The 15,610-nt window shown below is 40.7% G+C and overlaps 1 protein-coding gene across 1 annotated transcript; it reads right to left on the reverse strand.

Annotated features, from left to right (window-relative positions):
- Positions 1 to 222: 222 nt before the first annotated feature.
- LOC116222534 (ATP-dependent translocase ABCB1-like) lies at positions 223 to 15,032 on the reverse strand. The gene is made up of 29 exons (XM_031576965.2): positions 15,008 to 15,032; positions 14,784 to 14,885; positions 13,127 to 13,247; positions 12,941 to 13,001; positions 12,596 to 12,749; positions 12,397 to 12,481; positions 11,472 to 11,554; positions 10,495 to 10,709; positions 10,176 to 10,300; positions 9,893 to 10,070; positions 9,335 to 9,448; positions 9,145 to 9,255; positions 8,629 to 8,754; positions 8,289 to 8,492; positions 7,989 to 8,159; positions 7,353 to 7,514; positions 6,870 to 7,115; positions 6,583 to 6,732; positions 6,367 to 6,471; positions 6,116 to 6,193; positions 5,872 to 5,955; positions 5,187 to 5,390; positions 4,964 to 5,064; positions 4,694 to 4,834; positions 4,418 to 4,574; positions 4,121 to 4,318; positions 3,622 to 3,828; positions 1,861 to 2,007; positions 223 to 1,448 (listed from the first exon to the last, which is right to left on the reverse strand). Exons 1-29 carry the CDS (start codon positions 15,030 to 15,032, stop codon positions 1,251 to 1,253), a joined length of 4,053 nt encoding a protein of 1,350 aa, XP_031432825.1. The 3' UTR covers positions 223 to 1,250.
- Positions 15,033 to 15,610: the final 578 nt, after the last annotated feature.

Genomic DNA, 15,610 nt, shown 5'->3' on the forward strand with positions numbered 1-15,610 from the left:
CAAAAATTAAATTAAAATAAATGAATGAAAATACCATACATCTATTTTGAGTGCTCTGGCTAAGGCTGTGGTCATCTTTATATGTAATTTTATTATTATTGTATCATATATATATATATATATATAGTAATATATATATCATAAGATAGTTATATAGTTTAGATTGATAGATAGTTAGTTTATATATAAACCATCTGATGAGGCCCTACCCTACCCGACCATTTACCACTTTTTAGCTCTGGGAGCCTTCCTCTAGATTTCCGCTAAACTCAGACAGAATTGACTCTGCCTTGAGTAAAGTATAGCAGCCCTTCGTACTTCTATTCCTCCACTACTATTACTATACTATGCTTATCTTTATGGGACTCTTCGGTAGTGTTTATGGGACTCTTCTGTAGTCTTTATGGGACTCTTCGGTAGTGTTTATGTGACTCTTCGGTAGTGTTTATGTGACTCTTCGGTAGTCTTTATGTGACTCTTCGGTAGTGTTTATGGGACTCTTCGGTAGTGTTTATGGGACTCTTCGGTAGTCTTTATGTGACTCTTCGGTAGTGTTTATGTGACTCTTCTGTAGTCTTTATGGGACTCTTCGGTAGTGTTTATGGGACTCTTCGGTAGTGTTTATGTGACTCTTCTGTAGTCTTTATGTGACTCTTCGGTAGTCTTTATGTGACTCTACGGTAGTGTTTATGTGACTCTTCGGTAGTGTTTATGTGACTCTTCGGTAGTGTTTATGTGACTCTTCGGTAGTGTTTATGTGACTCTTCGGTAGTGTTTGAATGGTCCTTTAATCGGTAGGTAGCGTGTGAGGGCTGCATGCTTCCTCTCCAGGCTTAGTGATGTGATGTGTTTAATCATCCGTCAGAATACAAATTCAGAATTAATCTCAATTTTTCTATACATTTTAATTATATTACATTTTAATATTTGGCATTCAAATTCACTTATACATTTAGAAAGGCTGTTACAAAATCAATCTAGATATTGGCTGTACATTTTCAAAACAAAGAAAAACCCCTAAGATGAAACCATTGAACCAGTAATCAGTAGCAAGTTTCTATAGTCTTGCCTGTAAGTCTGAACTGAGTACTTTAGTGAACCGTTTTCTGTGCCTGTATCAGGATACAGCCCTCACCTTTATGTAACTGCTGTTATACGTGTCATCTAACATTTGCCCTCACATTATAACAAATCATATAAAATAAAAAAACATTAGAAGATATAACCTCAAATACTTCTCCACACACTGTTCATACTGAGACCTGTGCATTGACCAGGGCAAAGTAGGCCCCCTGTTTGGCCATGAGCTCACTATGTGTGCCTTTCTCAGACACTCTTCCGTTCTGAATGACAGCAATAAGGTCTGCATTCTGGATGGTGGACAGGCGGTGGGCGATGACGATACAGGTGCGGCCCTGTCGGGCGTCATCAAGTGCTTGTTGAACGATCTATTTGGACAGAGAAGGAATGTTTGCATTTGCAGTTGGACAACATCAAGCTGGAAACAATGTACATAACACATTTCTATTTCTATAAAAATAATTTACGAGATCTACATTTAATTAACAGTGTTTCAAATTTGGCTAGAGCAACCTGTTTTCACAAATGCAACAAGAAAAGGTATTGATACATAATAGCCCAGTCCGAGTCCGATGTCCAAGGAACAGTTCACACAATAGTGGTGGGTATGGTCTGACAATGCCATTAGCTAAAGGTGCTGAAAATGTCTTTATAGTTAGACCATTTTCCTGTAAGGCTGCCATAGAGGACCCTATACGTCAGGCCACACATCTGAGATAGAGATGCACCTATCTTATCTAGTTTCTTGTAGTTCACCAGACGATAAACACAGACACGTACCCTCTCACTCTCTGTGTCCAGGGCAGATGTGGCCTCATCCAGTAGCAACACTTTGGGTTGTCGGACGAGGGCCCGAGCAATGGCAATCCTCTGCTTCTGACCTCCAGACAGCTGCGTGCCTTTGTCTCCCACACGTGTGTTGTATTTCTGAAGAAAAAAAGACCATTACTTGCCGCTGTGTGAATTCAATTGCAGGCATAGACTGAACACTATCACGGCCCTGCCTGGCTCCTCCTCTTTTGTGTGTGACCTGTGTTGCCCGCAGATGGGGGGGGGGGGGGGGGGGATACTCATCTGCCCACCAATAGTCATAGTTCCTCCAACTATATGCCTACAAGCACTTTCATACAACTGTTGTTTTTTATACAAATAGTTGACTTGTTGACTTGACTTAACTTAACACTAGGGTCACATCTCTAGGTCGATGATCGGCTATTACCTTGTACACCACTTCATTGGCACTCTATGCTGGCCACTCATAAAACATCACAATGGCTTTTGGGATCAGTTCATTTTACGGTCCGAGTCAGACTCAAACCCAAACAAAAAGCCAGACAGAGTGGCGTTAGACTCGCCAGCATCCCATTTACCAGGCCATCTATAGGTGTTCTACAGACCAGAGCAGCATGACATCAACACGAGGTCTTTTCCACGGCCATGCCCCTTTTTGGGTGAAAACAAAGTGGTACGAGTGACTGGGAGCGATTTGGAGATAGAAGCTGTCACTATGCCTACAAATTACTGGATAAACCATAAAACAAACATATATATGTGTTTCTTCTTGGTATCGAATAGGGAAAAGGAGAGCAAATAAAGAGATTTGTGGCTTTTTAGAGAGAAGAGAAGACTCCAATCACGGCCTGAAGGCTCAAGCAAACACCTAATGGCCAGAAGTGGAATATTAGCCTACATCTAATCTATCTAATAATTACAATCATTGGCCAAAATGGATATGTATTGTACACAGTAGGCTGGACAATAATGACTGAAATACCAAAGACCCCAGTAGATCAGAAACGACCTCAATGTAATGCTATGCTAATGCTATGCTATGCTATGCTAATGCTATGCAGTACTTGCAGCAAGTTATTGTAGAAGACTTAACGTTAGTTAATCATGTAATTTAATTTAGGTTTATAAAAGCACAATGATTTAACCTCTTGTTCTCTGATGTGCTTTCAAGTTGTGATTATCCTCATAGGAGTGCACAATAAAAAAGGTTTGATTTGGAAATGACACCACCAGTCATTGAGTGAGATATCTGCTCAAGTGTTTGGCTAAAAGGACATTTGCCTTTTACATATTTGTAATAACATGTTAGCTGTCTTGCTATGTCTTGTGTTACGCTTGCTTGATGTTTGACTATGTTAGGAAAATTGTCAACTCACTAGTTTTCATCATAAACATCCATGCCAATGTTATTTATGAAAGAATTCGACATAGGCTGTAACCTTAGTAGTTTTTCCAGATGCCCAAAACCATCGACCAGTCCTGTCTCAGGCTAGCATCCAAATAAATGAATCTCACGTCAAAAAAGTTTGATCAGTCTTTGTCAGTCTCACGCAAATAAGCCTTGGAAGTTTGTATCCTTGAAAAACTCAGCTGTTAAGTTTTACTTCTTTAATAAATACTTTCCTGTCATTTGCAATCCATGTGTGGCCTCCCCTACCATGTTACCGCGCCCTGAGCTAGGCATTTGTAACATAACACACACACACACACAAACACATCATGAGACTAATGACAGACTCTTCTCCCCACCTCAGGTAAACCGAGGATGAAATCATGGATATTGGCACTTTTGGCTGCCTCCTGGATCTCCTGCTGGGAGACGGTGCGGCTGTTGTCTCCATACTGGATGTTCTCAGCGATGCTGCAGTCAAACAGGATGGGCTCCTGGGACACCAGGCCCAGCTGAGAGCGCAGCCAGGCCAGATTCAGGCTCTTGGTGTCAGCCCCATCTAAAAACTAAGCAGAGATATAATAATAGAATGATGCACATACGCTTCTTTGCGTTTTACAAGGCTGCTGCTATGTCTATGCATTTGAGTCTGGATAGGTGTGAGTACATGATGTTTTATTAATCTATCATCATCGCAATATAATCGGTATAAACATCTGATGTCCCCTGTAGAGGGTTAACACGTGGGCTAGAATGTTGGGTTTTTGAAAGTCTTCAAGCACTGATATCGGTAATGGGAAATGGAAAATGATCATCTTGCCAAATCACAAATGACACAAACCATAAAAATACGCTCACCACTTGTCCCGCCGCCGGATCGTAGAAGCGTTCAAGCAGCTGCACCGTGGTGCTCTTTCCACAGCCGCTGCCCCCCACCAACGCCAGAGTCTGACCAGGCTTCACACTCACATCCAGACCCTGCAGGACCTGCACATTCTTCCGTGTTGGGTAACAAAACCCAACCCCTTGGAACATAATCTCTCCACAAAGGTCTGTCTGGAAAATCAGAATTGAGCACTTACAACTGTCAGTAGAACTTCTCAGCAACAGGTAGAGAAATCCTCACATACTCCACTGGTATTCTGTACCACTCACTGGTTTCTCTCCCTCCTGAGAGTAAATGTCAATCTCTGGCTTCTTCTCCAGGAGACTGAGGATTCGGTGAGCAGCCGCTTTGGCTTTAGCAAAATCTGGGGCTAAGGAGGACGACTGCCCAATGTTCATCGCAGCAAATACAATCACAGAAAAAACCCTGAGAAAACAAATAAGTTGGGTGCATAAAAGCATTATTGATACATTTCATATGATGTAATTTGTGTACTGACTGATGAGATGCTATTGTTTGCTAAGAGAACACAGGACCATACTTACAGAAAAACATTTTCATATTCTGTGTAACAGTTAGAAATGAGCCAAGCTCCAAAACGGAAGATTGCAGCATTGACCATGAAGGGTATTGCCTGAGCAATGGCAAATGTGATCCCATAAATGGGAGCTTTTACCAAGCTGGAGCTGAGGGATGGAGCCACACATACATTGGGTTTATTACTGAATATAAAAAGTAGTGTTTAATTCCATTGTGATTAATTGTGAATCGAATACATGAACAACAGTAAGTTCACTTGCTGTTGTAATTGTTACCGATAAGGTTCAATCAAGCTGTTAGCGAATTTGGAGAAGAACATGTCCTCTCTCGTTAGTGTAACGACAGTCCTGAAGTTTTCAACCGTCTCCGTGGAGATCTGACCAAGGGAGAGACACTATGTTCTCTTTGTGGAAACAAGCTATATATTATATATTATTCATTATAATTCATTCTTCCCCATCCACAATGTGTGGTACAAAGAGAGGACAACACATTTACCTTCCCTGCCATCTCTAGGGATTTCTGATCTTTGGAGGTATGGCCTGCCATGGCTCTCATCTGGATGAAATTGGCCCCCGTCAGGAAGGGCACACAGGCGAGAATGAGGAGAGTCAGCTGCCAACTGTGGATGAAGGCCACGATGATATCGATACCGAGAGAACACACAGTGTTGGTGGCCAAACCTAATCTAGAACCTGCAGCCTGGTGGAGAGATGGAAGAGAATATGAGGAACACGGGGTGTGTCTGGGTTAGGTGAAAATTCACCCTAGTTACCTCTGGACTCTGAAGTTGTAGATCAGTATATTTATTCAATAACAATCGCAATTGGGCTCACTCACAACACAAGGATGAAAAGTGAAGCCCCGATACTCACAAACCACAAGGGTTATATACTTAAGATTTATCTAATGCTGACGCCATACATGTTTAATCATCTAGTTCTCGACTGAGCTTCTAGTATCTTCTCAGGGTCGAGAACACAATAAGTGGCGCCAGTTAATCAAAGTTACACATATACACAGAAACACAGAAAAGCCATGTCACTGTTATGAAAAGCATAAAAGGTAATTGTTAATACAAGCACTTGATTCATATATTCTGAAGTAATTAACAGTGTTTGGTAATTATCTCCATCAGTCTGGCATAGAATAAGGTGTGATGACCAATGAAAATGCAGCTCACCCCTTTCACCAGAGAGGCATCAGTAGCCAGCTTGGTGGTCAAAACCCCCACTGCATTGTTTGTGTCATCAAACCAAGCCATTTCCTGTGAAGGGGGCGAAAACGTCATTTATCAGAGCCCAGAGCCATTCTAATGACAATATCTCTTGCCTGTACAGGTGAAGGACATTTGTCTGGAAGGGTTTATAAAGAGACATTATGTACAGCACTGTGTATGTATTTTGAATCACAAACATTATGCTAACCTGTCTCATCATCGCACTGAAGGTTTGACTCCGAAGCCTCATGGTGAGAAGCTCACCAGATTTACCAAACATGAAACCCTAAAACACACACACACACACACACACACACACACACACACACACACACACACACACACACACACACACACACACACACACAGATGTTTACCACATTTACCATGGTGAAATGAACCAGATGTGACAAAGCTGTTTCATATATATATATATATATATATATACAGTATATATACCTGAAAAAAATAAGTGACGAATGCAACCCCACCAACCAGAAGGAAGAGAAGAGAGAACATTACAGTTTTCTCTCGTTTCACCTCAGGATCAATTTCAGCAAAAACCTGCATGAAATGAATTGAAAATTGTATAATCAAACTTAAAATAAAATGTTGTTTAAAATAGAATAATCTCATTTTTGCATAGGTGAACTCAAAGGAACATAAGGAACGTACACCAATGATCTTGGCAAAGAGGATGGCTACACAGGGATAGACCGCTCCCCCCACAAAGCTGGCCAGAAGCCCGACCACAAGGTAAGGCCACTCAGGCTTGTTTAGGGCCAGAATTCTTTTGAACGGGATATCTGCCACTTTCTCTTTCTCCTGCCACAGTTGGGAATTAAACAGGAACAGACATGACAACTCAGTTCCCATGCTATTGATATAATATACCAAATGATTTAAACATCTATTTATACCTTTTCATGATGTGACATTGAAGTGGCCATCATTCAATTTACCTTTTTCCCCGTTTTCTTTGCCTTCCTCTTCTGTGATTTGATTTCCGTCTGTTCCATTGGCAATCCAGTGGGGCTCTTAAGGGAGTTGTCAGGGAGTTGTCCACTGTTGTCAATGGTTACCTGATCCAGAATATCTGGGTCATTCTTCTTCTCCGTGTCTGAGGAGTACTCCAGAGTTTCTGCATCAGATGAATCCCCATTTCCATCTTCATCTTCATCATGATCCTCCTCTGGCCTCCCAGAAGACTAGGGGTGAATGTACTTTTCTTTTAAACAACATATTATTCATTATTACATGTACGTATTTGTCTGGTATTGCTAATATGGATTTAGAAATCTAGAATAATGCATGACATTCTATATAAACATATTTTTGGGTGTGTTCGATGCACAGTAGTATGTTGTGTCATCTATGCGTTTACATGCCTGCTATGCCACACAGCAAAGTCGGTTTAGCATAAATTGTGTTTGGGTATTGAGTACCTGTTGCGTAACAAGGGAGTAGTAGACTCCTTTCTTGGCCATCAGCTCCTTGTGGTCCCCGAGCTCCACTATTGCTCCATTGCTGAAGCCAGCAATCATGTCGGCTGTGCGGATGGTGGACAGGCGGTGAGCAATTATTATGGTAGTGCGGCCAGCTCTTGCCTGACGGGGAAATGTACAGAGCGTACCAACTGTTACCATATGGCACAGTGTGTGGTGGATGTGGCGCACATGCATCATATATATACAGTATATTCACATTCTGTGCAAACGATATTTAACTAGAGGGGCACTTGGGAGAAATGCCTTATGCCTTATCTCAGATGTCACAGAAAGGGGAGCCCAATCTGATTTAAAATGTAAAATGGGGGTTCTTTCTTGGCTCATGCACCAACCCTCCACCAAGTTTCATGAAAATCGGCGTGGTAATTTTTGTAAAATCCTGCTAACAGACATACAAACAAACAAACAAACAGACAAACAAACAGCAAGGGAAACATAACCTCCTTGGTGGAAGGAATACACATTAAGTGAGTTAGGGAGCTGTGAGTTAGTGAGCTGTGAGTTAGTGAGCTGAGTTTTGAGTTTCATAGCTGTACATGACATGATGTCCCCCAGGGTTCCCCCCAAGCTTACCCTGTCCAGCGCTGCCTGCACGATGGACTCACTCTGAGTGTCGAGTGCTGACGTAGCCTCATCCAGCAGCAGAATCTTGGGGTTCTTCACCAGTGCACGGGCAATGGCAACTCTCTGTTTTTGGCCACCACTAAGCTGTGCTCCCCTTTCCCCAACCAAGGTATTCAGTTTCTGTTTTAGCAACAAAAATCCTCATTTTATCCACAAATCTCCACACTTGATGACTTGTCTACAAGGGAAATCCACTTTGTAAGTAATTTGGGAAACTTTCTCGTGTGTGTGTGTGCTACATTCTCTTACATCTGGCAGCTTGGAGATGAAGTCATAGGCGTTGGCCTCCCTCGCAGCTCGCTCGATGTCCTCATCAGTAGCCTCCTCTCGGCCATAACGGATGTTTTCAGCAATAGTCGTGGCAAACAGCACCGGCTCCTGACTGACGATGCCCATGTTCTCCCGCAGCCACTTCACGTTGAGTGAGCGGACGTCATGTCCGTCGAGTGTCACCTAAAAGATTATTGCAGTTACACAGCTGGCACAGGGACTTGCAATAGACAACAGCCTACCCATCAAAGCACTGTTCAATAACAAAAGCATTCCACATTCCAATGGCAATACAAACTTGGATGGAACTTTACAATACCAGTCCAGCTTCTGGGTCGTAGAAGCGTTGCAGGAGCTGAATGGTGGTGCTTTTCCCACAGCCACTGGCTCCAACCAGGGCGATGGTCTTTCCATGAGGAATCTTCAGACTCAGGCCCTGTAGAATCTGCCACAGAACAAAATGAACATTAGAGCCTTATACATCTGCCTATTGTATACACCTGCTACATGTGTACTGTATGTGTGTGTATGTGTGGAACCACAACTTCACCCAAACCCGAATCTTAAACCCCAAACTAGTCTTGTACCTTCTACTGTGTAACATTATATATCACCTGGTGGGCCATTCAAAAATAAAACAGGACAACAATTTCTGCAGTCTCAAAATGGAGTGACTGAGAGACACCAGGAGAAAGATGTCTGTTTTAATGTGATCTTAGTAGATACATGATACCCTCTGAACATTTACATATGATGTCATTACATCATCTATTTGAGACAACACACACACACACACACACACACACTTGAATAAATGACAGAAGGCAGTGCTCACTTTGATGTCCTTTCTGGATGGGTAGCTGAAATGGATGTCCTTAAACTCAATGTCTCCTCTCACAGCTTCTGGCTTGTGTCCTTCCATAGAACTACTATCTATGGGATGAGGCTAAAACAGAGAAGCATATCTCAATTTAGTATGTATTTCATATTTTCAGAACAAAAAAACTCAGGGAATGTTACATTACCATATCAATAGTCTTGTAGACCTCATAGGCTGCACCACGGGCCTTAGCAATACTCTCAAGGTTAGGAACTCCTTGGCCCAGAGCGAAGGCTCCAATCAGCACAGAAAAGAAAACCTGGGGTTGAAATGGCTACTGTTATAGAATGCTTCAGGAGTGTTTGGTCTCATAGGGTTAAACCATGGCTTGGTGTCAGTAGTAGGTGACAGAAAACAGACATGAGGGAAATGGATATGAGATGAAAAGTATCTAAAGTCAAAGTCAAAGTAGCTTTATTGTCAATTACTTTGCATGTCAAGACATACAAAGGAATCGATAGAACGTTTTCCACTCTCCCACGGTGAAACATATAAAGTGCACAGGCACAACAGATAAGACAAGACATTTCCTACATATAGATATATAAAACATAGAGATACACGTGTACACAGCAGCATAAGTTTTCTTTAAAGTGAGGTTATGGTAGTGCGAAGAAAGGCAATTTGGTAATGGCAGCAAAAAACATCCTGTAAGATGTATTTGTTCCATTAGCAGTGCAAGTAGAACAGTAGCTCAGCTTACTGTGATGACTCGTCCAATGGAGTAGTTCTCTGGCTCGTCGATGGAGAGCTTTGTCCCATACCAGAAGGCCAAGGCGTAGGTCGCAAATATGACGAACTGTGTCAGACCCATGGACACATTGGTGCTGATGGCCTTCTTCACCCCAAAGTTTTTGGCATCCTCTAAGTTCCTCTCATATCTACAGTGGATGATCAAACACAGGATACGAAACATGGAATAGAATGGAGCATTTGCAGAGAAATACAATTTTACTACCCATTACAAAGATTTAATGGGAATATACTTTTCTACAGCTTTCTGTTGTCCATTGAATGCTACAACAGTCCTGATGGCCACCAGGATCTCCTCAGCCACAGCTCCAGCCTTGGCATAAGCTGACAGTTCCTTACTTGTCAGACTTGCAAGAATCTTAAACAAGACACATGGGGGAAAAAATCACACACAGAAATATAACCTACCCATATACTTGTACTTGAACACACATGCAATACATACACCAATGCAATACTTTAAAATACATGTACGTGTACGAGTGCTCTAATGTTTTCTGAAATTGACATGTGGAGTGAGAAACAAGACATATTCCAAATCCTCAGACATACTTTGGACCACACCGCAGCAGACCCCGCCAGTAGAGGACTAACTGCCAAGATGACTAAAGTCAGCTTCCAACCAAATACCAATCCAACAATGAAGCCAGACAAAAACGTGCAGAAAAACTGAACAAACACACAAATCTTGTCTCCCAGTCCGTCATTGATGGTGTTAATGTCACTGTTCACAACAGAAGAGAAGGGAAAGCAAAAAGACGAATCAACTTAAATAATAAGTTGCTTATCTTGTGTTATTATTTGGTCTGTTGGTGTGCATGAGAAAGATAATGCTGCATATTTTTCTTAAAATTAAACTTACTCTGTCAACCTGGTGTTCAACTCTCCAATTTGATGGGTATCAAACCATGCCATTGACTGGTGGAGGATGGCATGAAAGTATTTTTCGTGTTTGGTCTGTTTGGCTGCTGTCAACAAAAATAGCATAACTTGGAAGGTCCCCAGCAGTAACACCGCAGCTCCAATTCCAACAAAATAATATGCATGCCTGCAATTGAACCAGGTACGCTTTATTAATATCACAACAGAATGAGGGCTGCCAACACAAATACATTTTTAGGCATCACATGAGATACAAATACATCTGCCATCATGCATAAAGCCTTTCATAATTCCCTTGAATGGAAACATTTCATTTCAATGTTTGTTAAACAAAACTGAATTGATACACAAATGGAGGTGATGAAGATGCAGGTGAATTGAAAAATAGAGATGAAGAATAGAGTGATGAATGAATGATCAAGTGATGTGATTCATTTAAAGCCAATTTGATTTAAACAGTCGTGATATGATGAAAACAGAGCCATGTTTTTTTGCTTTGTTTTTTTTTTGCAATTATTTTTTACCATTTTTGCAGCAAGAAAATGCATTTTTATTTGTTTCCCTCCTGAATGTAAAAATGCATTTGTCTCAATGAGTCAGAAGGGTTTGGGGATCATGACAAAGTGTTCTAAATGTATGTAACTAACCACAGAGGGACAGGACGTTATCATATTTGATGAAATCTTGAGATATTTCCCTAGACATGAATGGAACAGTGGCTTCCTCTGGTCTGCATAACCAATTTGTGGACATTTTTTATCTTATATTTACAGATAACAGATCAGTCGATCAGAACTAGAGGCTAACACAAGATGCGCTGAAAGACTTGCAGTGTATGAAACGTATTCAATCAAGACAACAATGTTAAATCAGTGAAACTGAGTCTGATTCATCTGATTCAAATGTCTCTTTGCTTCAATCTTCTACATCCACGCTCTCACAAGCAGGTGGGCCTGCAAGTTGACAGCCAAAAACTTGTCAGTAGGAGGAGGTAACACAAATTGCTTGCTGTAAACGACAACTGTAAGTAACAAAAATTGCTTCCTGTAGTGTAAAGGATAAATGTCAGTTGAATTGATTTTCAGTTTCACAGTTTCAAATAAAATGTCAATCAAGTTTATCAAATTGATTGAAAATGTATCACTCTATTTTTCAGTTTACAATCCATTTTGATGACCTCCATCTTTGTCAATTATTTTGTGTTACTTCCACCCTGGAGGCCACTTTACTTAAGTGATAAATTGCAAGTTTGGGTTGTGAATGATGAATGAAAATGATGAAATACGTTTTCATCATATCAGGACTGTTTAATCAAATTGGCTTTAAATCAATCAAATCACTTGATCATTTATCAATCTCTTTTTCATTTCACATCCATTTTTCAATTCCCCTGCATAGTTTTTTTGTGACTTTCACCCTCAGAGCTGATTGCTTATACTGGGTCATTCAAAAACAGTGGGACAACAATAGACTTAGATAGAGAAACCTCTAACATCTCCAAGCTCTTTGTACTGTTGAGGGCATCCTGTAAAGCTAACTGCAGTGCATGCTTATACGATTACAGAGACATACGTTGTCATTGCGTCCTCTATTCCAGATATGACAGCGCACTCTGATGAGTTCACTGATGAATTCACTGCATCAAGAGTAAAGTTATCTGGAACAGAGAAAGAATGTACATAATGCTCCCCATGTAAAGAAATCAGCAAATAAATACAAACTAAAAGGTACAAATGTGGATCTGTAACTTTTTGTAACCACCTCTACTTACAAGTTGCATTGAGGAGCTGCTGTCCACTGAGCACAAAACTATCAGTCATTTGTCCAAACACCACACACATGAGAGGCAGAGCTATCCCATGCAGGGCAGCACACAGCAGACCGATGAGCATCAGCACACGCTCCAGACACGTAGCGTAACGGAACTAAAAGATTACAACATCAAAGCCTCGTTTTGGTCTGTCATTGCTCTGTGATGATGTTGTGTGGTCCAAAGTTATAATAGGTTGTTATATATAATAGGTTTTCAAATTCCTAAACATCACATCATATTATATTATATTATATTATACAGCATTACACTGTTATCTTGAAAATAAGAACATTATTTTCTCACCAGTTGGAAGAATCCCACAGCTTTTGCAGGTTCCTTTGACTTGTCTGACTTTTTCTTCTGACTGAAACGGAATTAACCAAATCATTTAAAAAATAAACTGTTTGATTATAATGGTGATTTATTAGTTATCTTACATAATAATTCAACAGTTGCATCTGCAGTTTCATGACAAGTCTATGGGTATACCCAAGGAATCCTCTGGCACTTTTTGGTTTTGGCGTGATGTCAACTTCAGGTGGCTTCTCTAAATCAGCTGTCTTCTCATCGTGCTCAAAGCCCAGGTTGAGATGTCCTTTACCAGACGAATCTGAAAGCATAAGCATTAAGCACACACTCAAGTGGATATTGATAAAATAATGACTCGGCGTTATTAAACGCAGGCATTTAATAGAGGACCCTTTTCACAAAATAGTTTAAAGAAACTCAATTACAACTGTATGCCATCCAGGGACACCTGAATGGATTATTGTTCACTCAGAAAGTTGTGCCACGCATAACAGTGTCAGCATCTCATTTACAGTAGGCTAAACGTAGAGAAATCGCACTTAACAGAAGTGGATGAGTGCACCTGGAGCGTGGGACAGTGTGACAAAGACTGCACTGCGTTTGTAAAACAAATCGGTGGACTGGAACATAATCATATTCTTTGCCTACTTTGTGGTAGTTTAAAGGACTGCTCCAGCCAAAATGTGATGTGTCTTGTCATGTTGTCGTTGTTTTGAGTCAATAGCCTAAACTCAGCCGCACGTTTTTATAAACATGTTTTCTTCCAATTTTAGATTATTCAGATGACAGCTAGATAACTTGCTAGCAATGAACCCAATGATGGAAGGCAAGCATCCACTGATTTTAAATAGTTTTTTTAAATAAAAAGAGTAAACGTCGATCAGATACTGACGCAAATGTGTTTCTTAGTTGCTAGCTCATTATGTGCACCAACAGTTATACCTCGTGTTATACGGTTAGCCTACCTTACGATGTAAGATTGACTCTCCTGCTCCCCTTTGCATCAAACTCCATCATATCTCTCTCTGTATCAAAGTCTTTATGAATACTCATTAGAACCGATCCTGTTATTAGAGTCGATATCTGTCCTACTGTTCCTTATGTAGGTATTTAAAAGCCTCAAGCAGCAGAATATTTCAACCGAAGCAGTGGAGACAGGCAGGTCAGTAGAACTTTAATTATATTGTGAATGTTTGGTCACATGCCCACTGTCTCTTTTAGGATGGTGCACAGATCAGAATCAGCTCCCTGCCACATGGTTGAGTTCCAGCTCCACACCTGCTGAGTCCAGCTTGGGCATCACTATGCTAACTCAGTGACTGCTCCACCACCTGCTTGCGCTCGTTTGTTTTGCGTTTAAAAAGGTAAATTAAACTATATTGCTTTTTATTTTTGGTATTTTAAACATTTTGACATCTTTTCAATCTTCAGAATCAGAATCATCTTTATTGGCCAAGTACATTTCCACATACAAGGAATTTTTCCTGGGTTTAATTGCTCTCAATGTACTTAAACTGAAAAATATGCATGCAACAGTTTAGGATAATAAATAAATATAATATATAATATAATAATAAAATATAATAATCTGTCAACTGTTCACTACTGTTCACTTCTTTCACGCTATTACATTTCTTTTCCACCAAATTCTGCTTCAAGTTCACTACTAGCCTTTAATATGCTACTGATAAAACTGCCACTGTCAGGGTACACAGTGTGAGTATTTTATGTACGGTTGGGGGCGCCACTGATGACATTCACTGTAGCCTACTCTTTCAAGCACGTGTACCATAACCACACTTCCTTGACATGCAGGAGAAAATAAACAAGAACATACCAACTGAGTTCCGTGAGGTCGAATTCACAGGAGGTGAAGAGCCCTCAGGTGTGTGCAGATTCCTCAGCTGTGTATCCCCACTCATCCTTTCAGCACGTGATCCTTAAAGGATGAAACAGTAAGTGGATAATGTTAGTAGACCTAACACAAAACAATAATCCACAGGGGCAGTGAGGCTCATATCTCTCCTACTTTCCTTGTATGTACCACAACAACCTCAGTACCAAGGTGCTCCACAATGACTATCATTGGGTTCTCACCAGGGTGAGTGAGTGGCTTCTCTTTTATGGTCCTGTGGATTCATTTAGGAACAAACATTCAATGCAGTTGTGTCTATTTAAATGTACATAATATCATTGCTTTAACTTTTGTATAAGATGATGTATGTACATGTACATGTTATTGCAGCCTAGCTTAATTGCAGCCTTTGTGATCTTTATGCTTTTCACATTTTTCAGATCACTGCCGCTCCTGTAGGTCTTTTAGACTTCTCAGCAAAAACCTTTCTTGAGTAAAGGATGTCTGGAGGGCAGGGTAGTTAGTTGCTCATCTCTGCTGCCTCGTCATCAGGCAAGTCTTTCAATTCAGTTGAAAAATCGCTCCTCTTCAAAAACATAAGGATCACATCCAACATATGTTGTGATTTTTCTGTTTATAGCTTTCTGTAGTGATATATCTGTGGTCTAAACTAGCACAATGCAGGCTTTTACTCCATCTCATCTATTCTGCTTTTCACTTCCTGCCCCACATCTGGATTTTGTGCGTCACTAGAGTCACATGACTGCAAACAACGTGATGAGGAAGTTGCCCCTCCTTCTTTGATATAA

This window comes from Clupea harengus, chromosome 11 (assembly GCF_900700415.2).
Source record: "Clupea harengus chromosome 11, Ch_v2.0.2, whole genome shotgun sequence".
NCBI classification, from domain to species: domain Eukaryota; kingdom Metazoa; phylum Chordata; class Actinopteri; order Clupeiformes; family Clupeidae; genus Clupea; species Clupea harengus.